Source organism: Symphodus melops (genome assembly GCF_947650265.1).
Source record: "Symphodus melops genome assembly, chromosome: 15".
Lineage (NCBI taxonomy): Eukaryota > Metazoa > Chordata > Actinopteri > Labriformes > Labridae > Symphodus > Symphodus melops.
In genome coordinates, this window is record NC_136705.1 from 20905247 (window position 1) to 20927936 (window position 22690).

The 22690-nt window shown below is 42.6% G+C and overlaps 1 protein-coding gene across 3 annotated transcripts in view; it reads right to left on the bottom strand.

Annotated features, from left to right (window-relative positions):
- Nucleotides 1-1090: 1090 nt before the first annotated feature.
- The window catches only part of slit1a (slit homolog 1a), a 92521-nt gene continuing 70921 nt past the window's right edge, over nt 1091-22690 (bottom strand). For 2 of the 3 annotated variants that reach the window (XM_079362252.1, XM_079362251.1), the window contains 22 exons: nt 19112-19256; nt 18749-18823; nt 18528-18671; nt 18296-18439; nt 18038-18204; nt 17002-17134; nt 14918-14986; nt 14765-14836; nt 14580-14651; nt 10396-10467; nt 8745-8908; nt 8531-8655; nt 8330-8427; nt 8099-8238; nt 7724-7817; nt 7479-7616; nt 7142-7370; nt 6564-6694; nt 6254-6447; nt 5155-5443; nt 4450-4661; nt 1091-4356 (listed from right to left, as the gene is read on the bottom strand). In XM_079362252.1, the coding sequence (XP_079218378.1) occupies nt 4118-4356; nt 4450-4661; nt 5155-5443; nt 6254-6447; nt 6564-6694; nt 7142-7370; nt 7479-7616; nt 7724-7817; nt 8099-8238; nt 8330-8427; nt 8531-8655; nt 8745-8908; nt 10396-10467; nt 14580-14651; nt 14765-14836; nt 14918-14986; nt 17002-17134; nt 18038-18204; nt 18296-18439; nt 18528-18671; nt 18749-18823; nt 19112-19256 (3146 nt within the window). In that variant the 3' untranslated portion in view covers nt 1091-4117. The remainder of the gene's footprint in view (nt 4357-4449; nt 4662-5154; nt 5444-6253; nt 6448-6563; nt 6695-7141; nt 7371-7478; nt 7617-7723; nt 7818-8098; nt 8239-8329; nt 8428-8530; nt 8656-8744; nt 8909-10395; nt 10468-14579; nt 14652-14764; nt 14837-14917; nt 14987-17001; nt 17135-18037; nt 18205-18295; nt 18440-18527; nt 18672-18748; nt 18824-19111; nt 19257-22690) is intronic. The other variant, XM_079362253.1, reaches the window with a different exon arrangement.

Here is a 22690-nt window from a genome sequence, read left to right on the forward strand (position 1 = left end):
CAGGACAGAATATTGCAAGCGAGGCATCAAAAGTATGTAAAATACCTGCTCTGCACTGAATATATAAACGGGTAATATATATAATATAAATATATAGATATATTTTTCATTCTTGACTTATAATTGTTCATCATGATAAAAACTGTCTACTGTCCATTCTCACTCAGCAAATTCTCCTTCTAATGTCAAGCTCAGGGAAGATAACATGATGCCAAAATGGTGTTTTGCTGTATTGCTGGTTCGAACGTCCAACAAGCATTGATGAGATGCTCTACTCCTGATTGATCAGAAGAAAATAAAAATGAAATTGGATGGGCAAAATCTGGATGAACATTATATTTCAGTTCTTCAATGAGCAAACATTTCCATTAGCGACTACAGGCTAATATGTTAGCCTGCTAACAAGAAAAATATTACAACTTAATGCTGGAACAAGGCAATTGAATGCTAACATCAACACTTGTCTATCAGCTAAAGTGTCATCAAATCAGGCATGTTATCCAATGTCAGCAGATTTTATTTATCGATTTGGCCAATCAATATCAATTCATAAATTAATTGGATTTGCAACTTATAATTGTGTAATTCAACCTTTATTCTTTTGATGATATTTTAGATTTAATTTAGCTACATTGTTTCTCCAAACAAACCAACGTGGTAACATTCCCGAACTACATCGTGTATGAACAGCTGCACTTCAAAAACAATAGCTTAAGTTAACATTAGAAAGAAGAAGGCCAAAATCAACCAGTGTGTTTTCAGCACGGGGGGGGGGGGGGGGGGGGGGTTGTCTGTCACAATGAACAGAAGTGTGAGGGGCAGAGCGAGAAGAGTGCACACTCATTCATATCTCTAGGATCTCATGATTGGTGAGATGTAAGTATACCTGGGTGGGCTGGCCCAGTTAAAGTGAGTGTGTGGAACACACAGGATATCCATTACCTCATCAACCTTCATCACACACCGCACTGATGAAGGCGGTTCACTGAGGGCCATAGAAATGTTAACGGATCATGCTTTGGGACGCAAGTTAACGAAACCTGTTTAGTTTCAAATGACACAAAAGGTAATTAAAACACACAAGACATTCTTAAAAGCACACACATTTAAGTTTAATTAATGAAAAAGAGTGGAGGTTTGGTAAACATTTTGTCGGTGGCACTACATACATTCAGCATTATTGGGAGTTTTCAGTTTTAATCCCACCATCAATCCTGTAACAAAAAAAAACAAACAGACAGAACCCAACCAGGGATATTTCTTAAGTTTTTGCACCAGTTCAATACAACAGAGACATGTGTTGCTTACAATAACATTTATGTATATAGTTCATAGGATGAAAGATCTGTGTCTCTAGTCATGTGACCAGACAACTGAATTACATCTCAATATAGCACAAGCACCACTAAGATGTCTACCAGGAAGTTGAATGCACCAGTCCAGTACAGATCAGTGCAGAGGAAGTAAAGGAGACATGAAAAGAAAGCCACGTTGGACTAAATATGCACCTTTATGAGGCACAGAGCCTAAGAATTACAGTGACTGTTCATCAGTATCCTTAATGAGATCTTCTTTTAATGCTATTGTACACCACTGGATCACATCAACAGCATGGAAAACAAAGTCAACATGGGTAGCAATATGATGAGGAGCTTTGTGTGCATTGTACTGAGCTGAGATCTGGGTCTGCAGCCGTTCACACCATAAAGAGACTTTTCAACATTTAGATCAGCGAAACGGATGAACACAATCCCAGTCTGCAGAGAACAATGCTGTAAGCCATCCTGATGGACTGTCACTTATTGAACAGTATGTGATTTCTATATCTTACATTGGAAACTAAATAACAGCTAAAAGTTACCACTTCATGAATAAGCATAGGTCATATTTATCTATACACATTTATACATTCAGGTATGACTACTGTGTTCACTGTAATTGGCACCGATTCTTCGTTTTTTTGTGTGTGGGTATCCAGTCAAAGCTGACACACATGGAAATGTCCAGACTGTTCTCGTATATAATCTGTCACTAGTTGGCATGTTATACGTCATGCCGTATTTATACAGATGTAGGATGATGTACTCATGTACTTCAACATGAAAGTTAGCAGGAAGCAGCTTCATCCTTTTTTTCTTCTGGCTTGACAGCAGCTTATGATCAGTTGAGCTTGACTATTTTTAACTCTTGCAAACAAAAAAATAGAAATAAAAAACACTTCCTCTCTGTGGCAAACATCTTTCAAATGATAATCATGGAGATAAATCCCAGCACTTCAATGAAGCAAAGATGAAAACAATCTAAAGCCTTTAAGTGTGGCATGGTAATTACAAGGTATATGGGGGGGGGGGGTGGTTCCTTTATTCCCCGCTCGAACCTCTCCAGCCCCCGCAGTGAATGAGGAATGTCTGAGCCAGAGAGGGAAACACTGTAGTAACTCGCTATTACGTGATGGTACAAATACCTTACAGATTTTTATGCTATTTTTATTCATTATTTGAGCTTTTTTCATCTTTTTTGAAATTTTTGTAAATAGTTGAAAGTCAGCAACGTTTGAGTCTTTTACTTTCTACAGGAAAACGCCTTAAGATAAAATAAATAAAAACAAGCACAGACTCTCATGAATTAGATGTAATATACACATGGAAGACAACATATACAATATTAAACATCATTCTAGACCAATACTGCCTTCTATACAACAAGGCCAACCAGCTGCTGTATTTATGGCCTTTTTATGTCATGAATCACCAACAAATAAAAACACCTAAGGAACCAACTGAATGCCTTTCCACCAGTCCCAAAGCTTCTGAAAACAGACTTACTCTTTAACATAGAAAAATACTATACCAAAATGAAATACAAATATATATATATTAGAATCTGTTAGGCATTTCTATATAAAGGGTTGGGGGCGGCTAAAGGAGTTAGGTTACACCATGACACAAAATATGACAAAATATAACAAAAAGAAAAAGAAACCAATATGAGAAATGAGACGAAATAAAACACAAATCAGAGGATGATTCTGCAACCTTTTGAACATTTATAATGATATTAAGAAGCACGACATATTTGTTGGCAAACTCTTCTCCACACATGCAACAGTTTGCACACGTTTAATACTGCAGGCATCAAGAGGAGCAGGGTTGAACGACCACCTGCTCAAAGGGGGCGGGATTATCCAAATGATCCTAACCCTGAGGCAATGGATGCTGGGAGATTGATAACCACTGGACACCTCTAACACCATGTTGGTTTGCTGTAAATGTATGTATACCATGCATGTGTGATCAGGTGTATGACTGTCCTTTTCAGTGCTGCCAGTCAGTGCAGTCTCTATTTTTATGGAGTTTCTATGTTATCTGACAGCAGAAAGCTGTGACACCAGACCACCTGGCCTGAACACCCGCACTGCATTATGTGCCACTCTCACTTTACCTTTTCCTTGTTCACTTCTACATGTGCATGTGTGGATGGATGACTTTCTCCTGGCAAAAAAAATTGCTGCACCAACTTAAACTCAACCCAAACGTCATCGAGCCCAGTCCAGGTAACCCAGCCAAGCTCAACTCAAGATAGCTTTGCCAAGTCAAACGGTCCAGCTCTCCTCTTTTCCCTCTGTTCTTCTCATTTTGTCTTTCTCTGCCTCTCTTCTTAGCCAGGCACGACCCCGCTGTCCTCTCCCTGCCTCCACAAAGTAAAGATGGTAGATGGTGGTTTGGCTGTCAGAGGCCTTGTAGATGGATGGGGATTTCACACTGGGTAATTTGGGTTGGAGGGATGCCTCACTCTGAATGCAACACCTTTAAAATCCCTGGACCCCTTGGAACAATGTTGCAGATACAATGGTTGTGTTGCCGTTGTTGTCACGTCTACATTGTGGCGCATGATGTTGGTTTCTCTGTGTTACTGTAGGTCACACACCCTTAGAAGGGGAGGAAATGTCCTATTTTACAAACATTGTTGTCCTTAATATATAGATAGATGTTTTATATATATTCTTTATACTCTCTTTCTTTCAATCTTTCCCTCCCTCACTTTCCTCCAGTCCTCTTTCTTCCTTTCTTTCTATCTTCTGCCTGGCAGCAGCAACAGGAAATGGGAGTGAATGGTGCTACATGCAGCCCACGCAGCCGCACTTGATGGTCTTTTCCACTTCCTCGCTGAAGGAGGTGCCATCGCTGCATTCAAAGGTGTATTTCCGGCGTTTCATTCGCTGGCTGGCGCAGCATGCTCCCGAGTCACAAACTCCGTTGCACTCCACCCAGGAAACCATGCGTGTTGTCTGGCAGATGGCGTAGCCTCTCTGTACCTGGTAGAAATTTCGCACTGGCTCCCCTCGACACTCAGACTCTGGAAAACAAAGAAAAACACCCAACAATATTTATTTAGGCACCAAACCAAGTCATCTTTTAAATATTCAGTTTTCACAATAGGATAACGCACCTGCATCACAAAGCTCCCCAGTGTAACCGCTCTCACAGTGACAGAAGGCGTCTCCAGTTTCTGAGATCTGGCAGCGACCGTGTTTGCAGTTAAGGCGACGACAGGGGTTGAACAGCTCCCCCTGTTGATTACACAGGGCGCCGCGGTAACCCTCCACACACTCACAGCGGTAAGACTGAGGATCCAGTGGGATGCACTTTCCATGAACGCACCTGGTAAAGACATTATGACCTTGATAAGATTTCCTCCTTTATCAGTAAATCAATGAAGTTGATTTGTCAGAAACAGTTTTATAGATCATTGAAAAGGCTCAGTCACACCACATTCATTTGACGAGTAGGGTTACTTAGAAGAATAACATTTGACTTAAAAACAGGATTCAAGTTAAAATAACAGCTGTGGCTCCACAGCCTGTGAACAAAGGCTCTTTAAGCATGCCTGCTGCCCTTTGCCCTTTTAAAATGTGACCTGTCTGCAAAGGTGCAATGCCTTCAGTAAAAATAGTCATCTTTAAGCAGATGCTCTGGTTTCATTTGGTTGGTCATATAGAGGACTCAGTATTGAATTGATATTGTTTCATAATAACTTCAACCCTTCAAACTATGTTCATGTATGGGCTTCGGTATTTATCCACCGCTGCCCATTGTATGTCTGCAATGATACTTTTGCTGTGCACAGCACTTTTGATCTCATTCACAAACATACTTGCTGCCCTGGCAGGGGTTGGTAGCAGGTTGGTCGCAGTGCGGCCCACTCCAGCCTGGCTGGCAGTGACACACCGGTCCTTGGGCTCCATCAGGCTGGCAGATGCCATGAACACAGTAGATCTTCTTGCAAGGCTCGCAGCCCGGCACCACGCCGGGCTTCATCTGGGTCTTGGTGAAGTCCTGGAGCTCGTTGTTGATGTACAGGTTCTGGATACATCCGTGAAAACTGGAACCGTTCTGGATCTGCCAGAGCCGGAAAGCACCTGAATGTACGTCCACCGGCATACCTGCAGGAAGAAAGAGAGGGAGAGAATGTTTAAAGGTGTGAAGACCTGCAGGCTGGATCACATACAGACATCTAACACAGGGCTGGTATGAAGGTAATGAAGGAAGGGATTTTCAAATATGTGTGTCCAAAAGTTTCAATTTCAATTAATATATGCAGCTCATTTTTGAAGAGACTTTAAGATTTCATTTTCACTAGAGGACACATCATCCTTGAAACAGCAAAAGCCAAACAGGTATGAAAACATGTCTCCTGGGCTAGTATGAATAATAAACAGCACAACACATGACAACAAGTATAACAAACAGATTCAGGCTAACTGACGACATTTACAGGTATAACCTGTGTTATACAAGTATAGCCATGCAGAAACCAAACAAATCTCGAGTAAAGACTGTGCCTGGTAGTGCTGATGTTGACCACTAGAGGGTGTACTTCACTCACTGTAAACAAAGAGAAATACTCGATTGGCTGTAGATTTGGTGAATGATTAAGTGTTTTTTATTAATTATTTACTTTAGTGTATGATCTTTTATTTGAATACTTTATTTTTTGTTTGACATTTTGTAATAACATTCAGTTATGTGATGTAATTCAAACTTATTTCTGTATTGGAAGTTAATACGTGGCCCCTAAAAAACACAGTCATGACTGAAGGAGGGGATGGTGTAGGTGGAGGACAAGGTTTGGGTCTGGGTTTGGGAAAGGATGGGGTTGAAGGGTTGCATGGTTGAAGGGAGGGTTTGGTTGCGGTGGTGACAAAGCGAGGGGGAGGGGTGGTGATTGACAGTAGTGTAGTAGTTAAGAGTGCCTGCAGAGGAAGGAGGTGTGTTCTGGAGAGGGCCCCTACCCCCCACATAAAGTGGAGCCTCCCCGTTGAGGGGCCGCACTGCCCCAAAGCTGTCCATTGTGGTAGGGAGACCCCCGTCTATGGACAGGTTCACCATCTGGTCAAACGTCACCAGCTCCACTGTGTGGAACTGGCCATCGTTGATCGTCTCAGTACTGGAAAAGGACAGAAACAGAGATCAGACATGAGATTTAAAAAGTCACCTTCTCATCACATATCAGACAATAATGACAATAAGTGTCGGCCTTTCAAGCAGACACGATAACCTCACCTGTAGATGGCATGTCCTGGCTGGCTACCAGGGTCATAGCTGACCTTGACATGACCTTGAAAGAGCTCCACTGCAATGTGATCATTGTCTCCATTGTACAGTAGGATACCATTATCCTCAGCTGTCGACACCTACAGAGGAAAAACATTTTTTTGTTTGACTGGTGCAGTGCTGTGTGCATGTGTGTGTGTGCGTGTGCGTAAGGCTGCCAAAGTTTGTAAACGCATTGTGCCTCTTAATAGCATGACGCAATGTGAAACCACTCACTGGGACACCAGTACACGAGAACAGATTATCTTTCAAAGAAGGGAAATATTGAATTGCAAACACTTCCTGTAATTCTAAAGTAGAGATTTCGGCATTTCTACTTTCCTTGAGTATTCTTTTTAAGGGACTACTTTGTACTTTTACCTCTTTACCTCTTTCATTTTAAAGCTCCTGTGAGGAACTGTCATTTTGGCGCCCACTAGGGGCAAGAGGCTGAACCAGCACTCCTGCTTGAACCAGCACTCCTGCTTTAGCCCCCCCCCCCCCCCCCTTTACTTTTCCCAGCTCTTATGAACAAACGCTGTGAGTACCTGAAGAGTGATGTTAGCTTGAGGCCAGTTCTTGAGGTCGGAGAGCAGCAGGTACGAGTCCCTGTCCACAAAGTTGACGCTGACAAGTTTCTCGCAGCGTGGCCCTCCAAACTCTGGCGGACACTGACAGAGCGCCCGTCCACCTCGCTCCACACAGGGGGCGTTGTTCTGGCAGTCAGCGAGCTCACACAGGGACAGTGCAGATGGGGGAACCTCGCAAAGCTGACCGCTATAGAGGAAATGAGCATTGTTATATTTGGGTGTAAGATGAGAAAAGTACAGGAAACTTAGGAGCAATAGTTAGAGTTGATCATGTTCATGTTTGAGTTCTTCTCACCTGTATCCTTCAGGACAGATACAGGAGTATCCATTGAGCTCATCCAAACACTGAGCTCCATTCTGACAGCGATGCTCCTCACAGTCATTGTAGTCTAAACTGCAGTCATCACCAACATAACCAGGAGAGCACACACACCTGCAACACATGCAACCAAAATTTGGAATCAAGCTGCACACACATTTTCCAATCCAAAGCATCATTACATCTTGCTTTATCTGATGATGCCTTTAGAAATCACTTACTTTGGTCCAGTGGAGGTGATGAGGCAGGTAGACTGATGTTTGCAGGGGCTCCGTCCTGGGGCGCACACATCCTCCAGTTCTTCGCACATCTCTCCTGCACAGTAAAAGTATTGTAACATTTTAACATGGAAAACTCAACTAGAAGGTAACCCAATAATTAATTAATACAGCATAATCAATTTCATATTTTAATCTATTCAATCAAGTCAGAGACTGTTCAGAAGTTCTTCATTTCTTTCCAAATGAGTTTTGAAGGGCCATATTGGGTTGTGTAGGGGCTAAGAATGACTAAGAAAAGATTTTTTTTTTTCTTCTTTTTGGGGTTGTTGTTGTGTCAACTTACATCTTGAGCTAAAGTGTGCACTATGCACTCACCTGTGTAGTGGGTGGGACAAAAACAAGTGTAGTTGTTGATTCCATCGATGCAGGTCGCACCGTTCTCGCAGTCGTTGTCTTCACAGTCGTCAATGTTGGTTTGGCAAGTGGGGCCCTCAAAGCCCAGCGGACATGCACAACTGTGAGGAAAACACACTTAGACTGTCAAACATGCACGTTGATCACCAGATAAATACGAAGTGTTGTGATTGTAAAGTGCGTCTTTCTGACCTGTATTCTCCTTCATCCTCCTCACTGACTTGGCAGGTTCCTCCGTTGGCACACGGGTTACACACGCAGGCGTTCAGAGCTATCTCGCAGTTCTTGCCCTGAGAAACAGGTGAAGTTATTTAGATGGGTTCAACGTGCATCACACTGAGGTAGACATCAGTGGATATGCAAAGTTAGTTGGTAGCACTGTTCAGCTCTGACCTTGAACCCTGGAGGACAGCTGCACCTGTAGATCTCAGACAGGTCGCTGTGACAGATGCCGTGGTTCTGACAGGGACTGGACAAGCACGGGTTACACTTGGCCAGCACTGCAGCGTCCACATCTCCTACGGAAATGTCAGCATGTCAGGAAGGAGTTGGTTAAAGATACCTATTCCACATACATCACAGCAATGTGTTATTCAGTTTAACTCACCTGTGCATTCAAACTTCTTTGCAGGTGTGGTGAGCAGCAGTTTGCCCTCCAGGCCGTGTGGGCCAGCACAGCGGGCGATGCCAGGCTCTTTGTAGCCGGTCTTCACCCAGTCAGAGAGCCAGCGCAGGCGACAGTCACAGTACAACGGGTTGGCACCAATCGCCCTGAGTGACAGAAAGAAATAACGTGTTATTGATTTGATGATGTAATATGGCTTCATACCAAATTGCATATTTTATCTTTTACTGCAGTATGAAGGGTCCTTGCCCTTCTTCGGTATTTACTTTGAAGGCAGCATGCATTGTGATTCATTTACACTCACAAATGTCACCACAAAATCTGATCATATTACTCAGACTCATTGCAGTTTACCATAACTACCTAACCTTTTACTCTATTGAACCTTCAAACTCGACCACTATAAATTGGCCAAAACTATTGTATTGTTGTTCAATGACTTACTTATACTGTTTTTATTTACCACGAGTGTATAGTTGTAGTGAACAGCCAAAAGTAAAATCACATGTAGTCGAACATTCTGGTAATTATGACATACTGCACTTAACGAACATGTATTAGGATAAATAATTAATTAATGTCATCGCTCTCTATTCAATCAAGTTCAGTAACAAATCACTGCAGTGCACTATCTCACCAGCAGGTGTCTCTACAACCTTGCGTGAAATGAACCAAATCCACTTGGCGTACTTTTCTATTTAAACGCTTCTTCTCTGAGTAAAGGACTGATATGCAGTTTAATGCCCAATGCCAGTTTGTGCCATACATAATCTGGAGGACCACGTCTTGATTATAGGCAGAGGTGTTAACAGAAGGCACTCTTAACCACTTCTGTCATGGTGGTCGTGAATCAATGCTGCTCTGTCCTCCCGCTGGATGCACAAACACTCCTGAATCGATGCTGTTCCATTACTGGAGAACACAGGCTCGTCTTTCAGGGCCGCGCCAATACCTGACACCTGACATCTGCTAACATGAAAGCCACTTGACTGTGACTGTGGATCAATGGCTCCCCTCCATCCCTCCCCTCATCCTGTTTTCATGCAGCCTTGACTCCTGTGCTGTTCTCCAAAAATATGTCTTTGTTTGGCTCTATCTGTCCTTCCTTCTTGCTCTCCATCTCTGTCACTGATAGGTCTATTGATCTGCGACTCCCAGGGGGAAGTTGTGACTATGGAGGCCAGATTTCAGAGGGCAAACAGCAAAGATACTTCTGTGTAGCTTTAAATGTGTCCTTAGATACCAGCACAAGCACATAATGGCTACACGTGGAATTACAGACATAAACAAACAAACAGACAAAAGACCCCCACAAAAGTCCACAGACCATGGAGAATCTGTGTGTGTGTGTGTGTAAGCGATCGTGTGTCAGAGATGTGACAGGGAGATGAGACAGTAGAGGGGTCTGTGTGTTGCTCTAACCACAGGACTGCAGCTGATTAAGGGAGGGCTTTGGCTCATGTGGAGCCCACCAAAGAGGACTACAGACTGGCCACTGTGAGACACGCTCCCTGGGTGTCTGACCAGACCCCCTGTGTGCCTGCAAGTGTGTGAGCGTGTACATATGTGTGGACTTTAGAAACTCAGATGCAGACGGTATGACACACAGTTTTTATGTTGTGTTGATACTTACAAGTGGGAAAGTGAGGCCACATCATTAAAGATGCCATCAGGAAGCTCAGAGATTTCGTTGCCATGGAGAGACCTGAGGGAGGACGGAGGAAGGAGATTAAAAACAGAGGAAATGTAAACCATTAACACACCACTTCTCTGTTAGGCATGACTCTGACTCTGCTAAAAGGTTTCTGTCTCTCTCCTAAAAACTTTTTTTTTTTTTTTTAAATGAAAAGTGATGTTCTACACAAAAACATACTGTCACTAAGAACAGATGACTCTTTTCTTTGTTTGTGCATTTTATAGAGAATATCATTAATCAAGAAAGTAATTGGCAATAACATAGCAGAAGAAATATTGAGGAACATGTTAGTTTTGTGTTAAGTGGCAGGAGGTGGAGGTTTCTGGTTGAGCCTCTTTCAGCGGGCAAAGATGTGAGGCTCTGTAAGTCTTTAAAAGGCCGGTGTCGGGTTTCTATGTGCGTCTGGCTGGCAGAGCCAACAAGTGTACAGAGGAAGAGCTTTAACAGGGATGAACCACATACAGGGAAAATAATTGGCAATATTGTGCATGTGCCTAAATGCTTGGATATCAGTGATGATGTGAATGGTCTGTGCCTATAGTTCTTCTTTAGCTGTTATCAGACTACTATTTTGGGTGACAAGCCAACATGGCTTTATGGCTCACTGACTGACGGCTGCTGTAATCCGCAGGGTCATTACCACCTCCAACCCCCAGCTGACGGCACTATAATGTTACCACATCTGCTCTGTATGCCTGAATAATGAGAACTGATGTATAAACAAGCTTTTAAACCCAACTTCCTCCTTTGTTTTATCTGTAAATTACTTTACAGCTGCAGAAGATACAAAAAGTAAAGCTCGTCCGTGTTAGGAGACACTGAGCTGAAACACGAAAGCAAAACTTCCCGAAGTTACAGTTGGAGAAAAAAGCAAGTTAATTGTGCATGTGCAAAAGGGGAAATGCTTATTTGCATGGAGTGAAAAGTACGGTTGTGGTAGTCAGGAAACAGTTAGGATACAGAAGGCATCAAGCCAGCAGCCTTGTGCCAACCAGGGGAGAAAGGAGCAGGGGAGTCATCTGCTCCTCCACCAACAATCTCTGTGTCTTCATTTCTTCAACTAATCTTTCCTCCAACTGTATCTCATAATGGACTATCTTACCGACGTCTACTTAATGTCTGGCTTTGGGCTTGGTGAATACAACTATCTGAGGGGGGATTCTGATTAAGTTTTAGTCATAACGATGCTAAACTTTGGACATTTTTACTCTACATCCTCCACACTTGATCAAACAAACTGACTCAGAAATATCAACTCTGACTTTACAGTCAGCCTTCAAATATCGGGTTGCACTTGAAACGTCTATTACTGCATAGGATCAAACTACCAGTCAGGAAAGTGAATGTTTAAGGAAACCTACATTTTCCAATGATGAGAAAATTGTTTTAATGTCAACATTGCATTGATTGTATGGAAATGAGTGGAAATCTAACTTGAAGTCTCCTTGATGGATATCCTGTGTTAGCTGAAGAATCATTTTAAACCTTAAAAGATTTATTCAAGACTGGATCTGTTTGTTCTTAAGGGTCTAAATCTGCCTAACATTTCAAACACTTTCCCACAGATTATTCACCTGATCAGTTCTTAATGTTTTCTGATTATTTTAGATGTTTGTGATCATACAGGCTCTGGTGTTGACTATCAAATGATCCTGTTCAATTCCAGACTGTGTCAAAATGAGCTGGTTTGGACTAGATTTGTTGCAGAATATTCTGCTCTTTTCCTTTATCGTACTATATTTTGTAAAACATCTTTCCTCTCTCACAGCTTCCCACCCAGATCCTGGCAGGACACGCCCTTCAGTGTGTCTCAGCTCCCTCACCCCACACCTTATACCCTGCAGGCCAATTAGCAGGTTATTAATCGCAGCACAAACCACAACCATCACACACATACACGCACACATATATGTAAAGTTGCATCAAACTGCACCACTTCTATGCCATGGTGCGTTTGAAGTCCTGAGCGTTAATGATTCTTCTCCTCTTTACGGCTCTGTAAAGTCCAAGGTGCAGCATTATAAAGGCGTTGGCACCACCGTGCGTGTCTGAGTGTGTTCACTTGTAGCCTGTCTTTGCATCTCTGCGGTTTCTATGAAGCTTCCAACTTTGAACTCTGGACCTGGTGGTGGGTCTTAAAAGTCGAAACTATTAAAAGGAGCTCATTGTCGCTTTAGTTTTGTTGCACCCCCAGAGCTCTGCATAGTAAAATTTGGGAAAAAAGCCATGGCACCAATTGACATTTAATGGGAGACTTATGATTGATCACACCAGCAGCAGCAGAGACATCAAAGTTTTCAGCTTCATTTGGTCTGACTGAGACAGCAAGGTAGTCCAGACAGTTTGTGTGTTGATATGTGTGTGTGTGTGTGTGTGTGTGTGTGAGAGTGTGTGTGTGTGTGTGTGTGTGTGTGAGTGTGTGTGCAGGGCCTCACATGGCGTCTAACACACTCACACAGGGAATATCTTTAAAAGTGAAGGTGGCGTGAGTGAGTAAGAGCAGAAGTAACGGACGCAGCTTCATTAGAGATCAAAGCGGCGCGTCCGGGGCTAGCATGGCGGCATCGGTTAATGACAACCGAGCCTCACTCTCATTGCACGCTGAAAGGGGCTCTTACGCTTTGTGCTGCATAATGATCAGGCTTTAGTTGTATCCCGCCGTAAAAATAGAGGCTTTGTTGAAGCTTTGTTGTCAGTAGTAAAAAGTGCGCCTGCTATGAGCACACATGGAAGGCCGATAAGTCTACTCCCACACACATGCTAACAGGCTCTGAGCCAGGAGATGACAAACTTGTAAGAAATGCACAACACACACTCACAGATGCATTCATAATCTTATAAAGAGTGCTGCTAGGCCTGGTCTCTGTTTCTCTATCTTATAACTGAACTGTACTTTTGAGTTAAAGTTTTGGGTATCTAGCTGCTGTATCTTTAAATGCAGGCCCACAGATTGCTTAAGTTTCGTCATCCGTGTGTCCAACACAGTTACATTCTACATCTCAGTTATTGAGCAGACCGATTCCTCCACAGGGAGCGCTGAGAGTGCACAATCAAAGACTTCTGAACTTCATAAAAGCCCGGAGGCAGAGTCAAATCCATTACGGTTAGCGGGGCAAAACTTTCTCTGCTAATCAGTGTCAGAGTGATTTTACACAGCGGCTTGTGGGGGCGCATGTTTGGCCTCTGGTTGGTGAGGCGGTGATGAGCTCAGGGCGTTTAGAGGTGAACGGGCAGACTTGGCAGATGTCTGAAGATGAGGTGTGGGCAGTGAAGGAGCTAGAACAACATTCAAATAGAAAATAGGTCGTAGGTTGCATCTGTGTGTGTGTGAGTATTCATAAGCTGTCATAACTGTTTAGACAGTTTCAGGACTCTGGAGTCAATCAAAGATTCTCAGCATCTGCTGCAGCGTCTCTGTAGTCAGTGCAGGCTGCAAAAATATCCTCCTTAATAACTCATTTAGTCTGAAAGTGAGTCGCCTTTCAGTTACTTCGGCCTTGAAGTTTCTGTTTTGAGAGCTGTCTTGAAATCATGTGACAACAAAGAAACATTTTAAACTTTTGAGTTGCATTGAAAAAAGAGAAAGTCTTTCATGTTGCTCATAAGGTACCATTGGTATTAAAAATAGGTATTTAGGCCTCAGTGTAATGCCGAATATTGAAGATGAAAACCATTTTTTTTATTTACCATAGACTTTGTCGCAGGTGGACATTGTGATGTTAAACGTCTTTTAGAAGTGAGCATTGTTGTATTAAAGGGATGAAATGCAATGTTTTGTGTGTGTCAGGTTGACAAGATGCTGTGGTAGTGATTTATACACCTCAGGTAGCCTAACCTTAGAGCATCCTGTACCCTGCTCTATTGTCATTGTATGATGGACCGCATGTACCAAAATGAACACTGAGTTCATAAACTTGTGGAAAAGATGCTTAAGTGAGAACAACGGTAATGTTCCCATTTTATTATGTAATGAGTTCTGTTTGCATCCTGCTGGCCTTTAGAAAAAAAACTGATTTGAACTCTTGGCTTAACTTAAAAAAAAACAAAGGCTACTACTTCCTGTATACAGACTATGATAAATGCACATTAAATATGTATATAAAATATCATTTTAAACTCACAGCAGTCGGAGAGAGTGCAGTCCACCAAAGGCCATTTTGGGGATACAGCGCAGGGAATTGTAGCTCAGGATTCTGCAATGCAAAAATAATGACATATGGTTTGTAGATAACATTCAGCTGTTTCCATGCTGCTGTCAGTACTAGAATGAAATACAAGCTCCTGGCGGAGGCTGGTCGGGACTTACAGAGTGGTGAGTTGGCTCATGTTAGAGAAAGACGAGTTGGTCAAAGAGTTGATCTTGTTGTTGCTCAGGTCTCTGAAAGACAAATGGAACATAAGGTAAGTATGTTGATGTGCACAGAGAGAAAAAGGAGGAGGAAGGCAGATGAAAACTTACACCAGCTGCAGGTATTTGAAGGCAGACAGCTCCTTTGGCACAAAACTGAACTGGTTTCCATCCAGATACCTGAACAAAGAGACAACGCATGTTGAGTTGTCAGTTATAACATTATATTTTCACAGTCGCACTTCATACTCAGGAGCAGCAACTATTGATTTACAGTAAGAGACTTACTTACTTTACAGTTCAATATGTTTACTGTTGAGGTAATATATGAAGCCTTGAAGGATTTGGTGCAGTAAAAGTATCTGCTTTAATAAGATCTCTATCATATATATGTTTAAAGCCCCTCTTTAAATAGTACTATCACCTAAAGGAGAGAAGGGAAAGATACAGAATAGAGACGAGGTAAAAATAAACCTTAACCTTTTGAAATATTCTCAAATCAGTTTTTTACATTTTTACTGCACAAAATATGTTTTCCAATTTCAAGCTGCAAGGTTCTTATGTGAATAGTTTCCATATGACAATGGGCTTTTAGTTTAACAATGTTTCAAATCAGTTAGGATTCACCTCAGTTAAAAGTGGATTTATTTCAACATTTGAAATGTTTTTTTGTTTTTTTTTACTTTAGCTCAGCATGCAAGTTTGACTGAAACTGAAAATTATTTATTGAGGGGCTAAAAAACTTTTTTATAAGGCATCAAAGACATTTGTTTCCAAGGCATTTGCGGCCAGTTTAATTTCATGTAACAGTAAATGACTTTTCCTTTTTCTCACACAGTGTCGTGGTTTTTAAATCTGAAAGTCAGATTAAAGTAAGAGTCATAAGCCTTATTCAGACTGCTGTTTCAAGCTGTGGCATTTACGCCCCTGTGATGTTTTGCGGAGGCGTAATGGGGGTACAATGTGATTCCCCCCTCTGTACCATCTTTTGCGGTAGTAACAGAGGCAATACAGACTGTCTCAGCGGCGCTAGCAGGGGAATGTGTGTGTGTGTGTGCATGAGAAGCTACCACTGTGCCGTGGGACTGCAACATTATGCTGTCAGGGAATGTACAAAGACGTGATGATGTCTGGAAAGGGCTTTATATTTGCATTCCCAATGTTGATAGAGTTAGAGGGACATGATAATCATTTAGAGACATTTTAGTGAATTTTCTGTCAAGCAGCAGTTTCTGAATGTGACCTAGCACTCTGAAGTGGGTGTTCATGCATGTGTGTGTTAACATATGTACAAGCCACTAAGGCTGACATCACGCCTGCAGGGATGAAACCACCCCACTGCCTGCTAACACAAAGTGCTACCAGAGGGCTGTCACCTTGATAAATGGCCGATTTAGGCTCTGCTCCCTCTGAGAGCAGCTGCAGGGCCTTTCTCCTGCTATTGTTGTTGACTGTACTCAGGGTGGTACGGGCAGGAGAGGGAGGGGTGCTGGTTAGTTAGGTTGCCTTTGGGTTCAGAGGTAATGATAGGTAATGACGGTGCAGAGGACACTTGGGATAATGATGGAGTGCAAAACTCTCCAGATGACTAGATGAAAGCCCAGAACAGAGGGGCACACCTGGTCACACCTGCTGGGACAATGACAGGCCTTAAGGCTTGCACAGCGTGTGTGTGCATCTATGTGTGTGCGTGTATGTGTGTGAGTTAGTCAGAACCACTTAAAGCAGTATTGGAAAGTTCCAGACCTATTCCTTTCCCCTCCCCTTTCCATTGAAAAGTGCTCATTAAAATGTCCTCCTGCTCCCCTGTGCTCCTGTGGACAGGCTTTTGGCCCTCACACAAGTATGCACACACACACACACACACACACACACACACACACGCACTGATCCTTGGCCCTGAGTGTGAGAGTGACATCAGTGCTAGCCGAAGGGCTGCAGGGAACACAGAAGAAGAATGTCTGAGAGAATAACTGCAGGGTTTATTGACTCCATCTTCTCCAAATGATGAGATCTGCTCTATTTTCTCTTATCTCTTTCACACCTCTTCAGCTCCGGTCTACCTTTTTATAGTCACTCTTTCCATTTCATTCCAGACCATTCAGAGACAGGAGAAGGAACAATGATGCCTGGAACTGAAACCGATTCAGAAATTGCAGAAATGCAATTCACATAACTAACGTTGAGAAACTCACAGTTCGGTCACGTTTCTGGGGATGCCTTTGGGTAGAGAGTGGAGATGCTTGTTACTGCAGCGCACCACAGTCTCCAAGCAAGTGCATTCACTGGGACACTGGGGTCGGGGCACGCAGCTTGACTCCTCTTGCCCTGGAGAAAAAAAAACCCGGGAGGGATAGAAGAGAGTCAAACACCAGAGAGGGAGAGGAAGGAGGAAAGACCAGCAAAAAAGACGGATGTAATCCCTGTTAAAGACAGAAAGTTAAAGAGGAAGTTAAACATTTGAAAAGTAAAATAGGACAGAGAAATAGAAGCCTCACTAATGTGATATCGACCAACGAGAGTAAAGAAAGGAAGCAGCCCGAGGCTGAAGACAAGTCTAACATTCATTCAGGTGCAAATAGGCTGACTGATCAATAAGGCAAACAGCTCAATAGCTCCACTCAGCCCAGCATCGACCACAAGCTTAAGAACTGCTGAGTGGCAATCTATTCAGTAAACAAAGGAGTCGCACAATAGTGGCCATTATTTAAGGTGATCTCAGACTCTTCAAGCAGGCCTCGCTCATAACTTATTGTCATCATCAGTCAGACACAGGCAGGTTAGCTTCAAACAAAGTCCAGGTTATCAGCTATACCGAAGATGTTAATCTACTTTCAGAGAGACAGATTACTTTATTTAAAGAGGAGAAGCTGTGACAAAAGTTAAGATCAAGTCTTGATTAGAATATAGAGAAAAATGGCTGATAAAAAACCGTGATGGACAAATGTGCACCACATGTAATGGGAATTTGTCTCTTCCTGTGTGCCAGATTTGTTCGCTTGGCTCAGTATTAAGAATCATCTTTTTTGATTCTATAACACCTCTTCTTAATATCATTACCGATTTCAGTAAATGAACCATAATACAAAGGAACCTCTTTTAATTAGAGCTTTCATTTACTCATCAATGAACAAAAAAGAAATCACATGGCAGGCACTATGCGGCTCCTTGAGGCTGCTTTAAGAGCCGAGATCTTCGCTTACTGACTCATCACTATTTGTAACCACTTACCTTCTTCACAGCGGAAGTCTGGCAGTGCCACATCCTGCAGGGGGATCTCCTTCAGAAAGCCAGGACGCTGGCAGCGAGGGTTACCTGTCACTATCTTCCTGGTCCTCAGCCAATCGCCGAGCCAGGCCAGCCGACAGTCACAGTTAAAGGAGTTGGCCAAAAGGTTGCTTGGAGAAAACAAGAGAGGTTGTAAGAGGATTGAACCTTTAAAATAGGATTAAAAGCGGGCTCGTATGTATGAATGTTTGGGGTTCTCACAGGGTGGAGAGAGTCTGCAGAGTGTCGAAGGCTCCAGGAGTGATGGTGGTCAGCTGGTTGTCGTACAGGGACAGCAGACGGACGTTGTGCATCCCTGTGAAACTGTCATTGTGGACACAGCTGATCTTGTTGTTCCTCAGCATTCTGAAGAGGAAAGGGATGAAGCATTTCAATCCAAAACAAGTACCTGAGGTTGTGATTCAATGTTCGTTTGTTTTTTTGCATGACTCACAGCATGCGCAGTCCCTCAAGGCCGCGGAACATCCCGCTTCGGACCGAATCGATCTGATTGGCTGTGAGGTGGAGCTCATTGACTGATGAAGCACCTTCAAATGCCCCATCTTCGATCTCTGTGATCTTGTTGTTACTGAGGTTACTGCAGGGAAAAGAGACATGTCAGAAAAGTACAAAAATAAATGCAATTCATCGAAATGTCAAACTAGTTTCACTTACATTTTCTTCAACTGGGAGAGATTCTTAAAGATCCCTGTTGCCTCCAGGGTGGTGATGTCATTGTTATTTAGGCGGCTGGAGCGAAAAAGTTAAAATAGTTACTGTATAGCATACAAACAAGAAAATCCACTCAAACAACAAGTTTGAAATCTTAAAGGTTTGTAAAATTTGATTTAATAAGAGCTCATGACTTGTGTGTCTGAAACCAATATTATTAAAGTGATTTTATTATAATAACAAAACATAAGAGTTCTGAGCATTCCTGTCCTGAATTTTACGTGACAGCAGACGGGCGAATGACTGTGCAAATTCTTTTTCTTTTCTCTTTGTATCTCTTCTTGTGAGAAACAAACTTTCCCTTACAGCTCAGCGGTGGATGCAGGGATGTGTTCGGGGACCTTTGTGAGCTTCAGGTTGGAGCAGTCGACTACATTGGACTCGCAGCGACACTTTGGAGGACACACCGGATCACTGTTACAGGCGTTATTCAGACGTGTGTCCTCTGTACCTAAACAGAAGAAAAAAAGCCAAAAAGTTATCCTCTTTTAACCTAAAATGACTTCAGCCTCTTCCCTATACCAAAACATGCACTTCACTTTCCCATGGTGCAGTTAGTCACGCATCCACTCCTGCCACAGCTGTATGCAAGTTTGTCCTGTTGTGACCTAAAAAGGCGGCTCCCCTACCAAATCGTTCACCTCAGACACCCTTAAGAACATCTTGCAGCTCTTCCATTCATGAGAGAGATGAATGGGTGAGGGCGAGGGTGAGTTATTTTAGAGAGGTGATGGAGCAGGAGCACTGGGGTGAAAAGAACCATAGCAGGGGAGATTGAGATAGGGATGCCAAAGAGGATTCGGGCTGCCAGCTTCAGTGAAGCAGAGGGCCCAAGGGAGAGGCAGACGGTGGGAGAGAGGTGAATGAAATGATGCACAGGAAGCGGACGTTGACAGGTAGTTTAAGAAGAAGGAAGAATCACAAAATAAGGCCACAAGGGATGTAAATGTATGCAGGAAAAAAAAGGTAGAGAGATGAGAAAGAAGACGGATAGAATAAAATGTGAGTTGCGTAGAACAACGTCTGTCCTGAAAGAGGAAGATTGAGGCAGGGAAGGGAATGAGGGACGTTTTTCTGCACCTCCTTCGTCTATGAATAGATGTTACGTGCCAAAAAGCGTGCTGCCAGTTACATCATGGCTGCTCAATAATAAAACAGCAGTGGGAACCACTTAGAACAGTGTGTGTGTGTCTGTGAGCGTGTATTGTGTCTCAGTGTCTGTATATATGCGTGTGGGGTTTTTGTGTGTGCATTTGTTCCATTTAGAAGGACTTGGCATTTGCTGTTAGGATTTCATTTTGTGTTCCCTTTTTGCATGCTCACATTGCTGAGGTTCGGAGATTACGTCAGCGGGACACCGCCGGGCACCCAGACCAGCAGACAGAAAAGAAAGTAGACGTAGCCGTTGTGGCTTTCGCATGCCCTCTTTGCAGCAGTCAGTTGATCAAACACTGCTGTCCAAATCTTAATTTCTGCAAACGTAGGTTTCCATATGTGGACAGCAGGGTGGCCACACATCATTATGTTTCCATTCTTGTTGAATAGCTACTGTTGTAGTGAGCCATCCATCCCAGGTCGTCATGCCTTGCTTTATTATTGATTCCACCGTAAATAGAATCTGACATAATGAACATCAATATGTATTCAAGAAGACTCGAAACTAGAAAGAAAACCATAAACTCATTAGGAAACTGTGAAGTGCTATGCACTAGGGTCATACATCATCACAATGATAATTTTCTTTACTGTAGAACCATATGCTACTTTGACTCCTTCTACAGTCTATGCTTAAACCACAATATTAGAAGGAAAACCTCAAACAACCAGCTAAATCCAACAGTTCTGTATCAAAACTCTGTCTTAATATGATACTGGTTTAGCTTAATTGGTGTATAAACCCCAACCACAGAGGTCAAAGTCCTTGATGAAAAAGACCAGAGTTCAATTCCAACCCCCAGTCTTTTGCTTCATATTATCACCAGCTCTGTCCTCCCACTTGTTCCTGTTTCTCTTTAGCTGTCTTATCATAAAAAAGGCAAAATAGCGAAAACTAATTCTGGAAAAAAAAATCATTCTAAATTGATGAAAAACCACAACCTCACCCAAACGCTCATTGTTGACTTTGTTAGAATACAGTTAGACAATGCGATAATGACTTTGCAGAAATAACTTCCTCCTGCCGCCTTTCTTGCTGAAACTGTGTCACTTTTCAGAGTAGAAACAGCAATGCAGGTCATTAAGGAACTTTCGCTTGCAAGGCCAGACAAGAAAAAAACATTTCCTGTGACAGAGGAAGCAATGAAAGCACAACAGGGAGCTTTGATCTTGAGGATGTAGAGGAGCCAGGGGAGGTTGGTGAGCCTGAGTCATCGTCGTCATCGCAAGTGCGTGCTGGCGACACTTTTACTGTCAGCAGATTCAAACACAACCGGAGAATACAGAGAAAAAGGAAGAGGTTTTTCCCTCTCTGGGGCGAAAAATGACTCATCGCTGGAGTTGTAGAAGTTCTCATAATTCCCTGCAGCCTGTTTTCTCATTCTCAATATATTATGGAATTCCCTTGCTGTCAGCGTTCATGTGCGTGTGTGTGTGTGTGGAGTGCATGGGTGTGTATATTGTAGAAGCATTTCATTGTTATCATTCAGGGAGGCTGAAATTCTCATTAATCACATTCGGCTTTGATCTTCCTTCTGCTTACATTGTACTCCCATTTGTTCTCTAAGCCTAAGAAGAGCTTTATCTCAGCTTAGCACACAAAGACACTTTAAATTACACACACAGGCAATAGACACTGAATCGCACGAGCATCCTCGTTATAAAAACACACACACACACATACACACACACAGAGTTCGACACACATCACTGCTCCTCCTAGTTATTTTCTTGGAAGCGCTCTTGTTAAGAGGTCCGGAAACATCCACTGATAGGAATCTTGGTCCTCTGGTGGGCTTTATTTTCTTTAGCTTTTACCGATAGAAAGGACACACTCTCCTTCCCCTCTGTCCCCACCTCCCTCCCTCTTTTTCTGCCCCTCTCGGTGAGTGACTGTCTGTGTTCATGCCAAAGCAAAGAGCCACTTCCTCTTGAAACTATCTGCTGAGACTGTTAGGAAAACATAGCTGAGGAGAAACAGACGCTCACATGCGCATATCACATTAAGATGCACACAGAGGTGCTCTCACTCATAAACTCAATTAGCTGTTTCAGCTTTTTCCCCTGAACAGACTGTTTTTGATGAAGTTAATCCAAAATTAAAAATGAGTCCTGTCTATTTCAACTTGGGTCTTTCATATTTTTTGCCCATAAGTAGGCTAATCATAGCGAGAAAAACATCATTTTCAAGAAAACTGTTGACAAGTATCACATATCTTCTGACGAAACACTCAGGTTGGGAATCAAAAGAGTTAGAATGGTGTGCTACTGTCTGTTATGTAAGATAGCAGCAAACATTAATATATGACCTCTTTAGCATTTAGGGTGCACATTCCCGGCTAATTTCCCTGGTAGAAAACATCTCAAGTTTGCATTAAGCCAAGTCAGTATCTAAGGCATGCATTCCTTGCTAATAATTATTGTGTACAAGCTAATGTTAGCATTTAACAATCTTACCATTAAATGTACAAATTCCTATCTTATCTATCTAATAGGCCTTTTCTAATATACCATGTTATACTATTAAATTGTTAATGTTAGCGAGCAAATGTCGAACGCTAACATCAGAAGTCGCAGGTTAGCTTAAAGGTTACCTTTTAAAAGGGCCACTCTTGGCCGTCTTCCTTGTCTTTTCATTTCAGAGTTATCAGAAAGAAAAAAAAAAATAATGATTTTTTGGGGGGGTTTTGTTTTCGTTCACAAAACTTGGAAGATCGCAGTATGACGAGC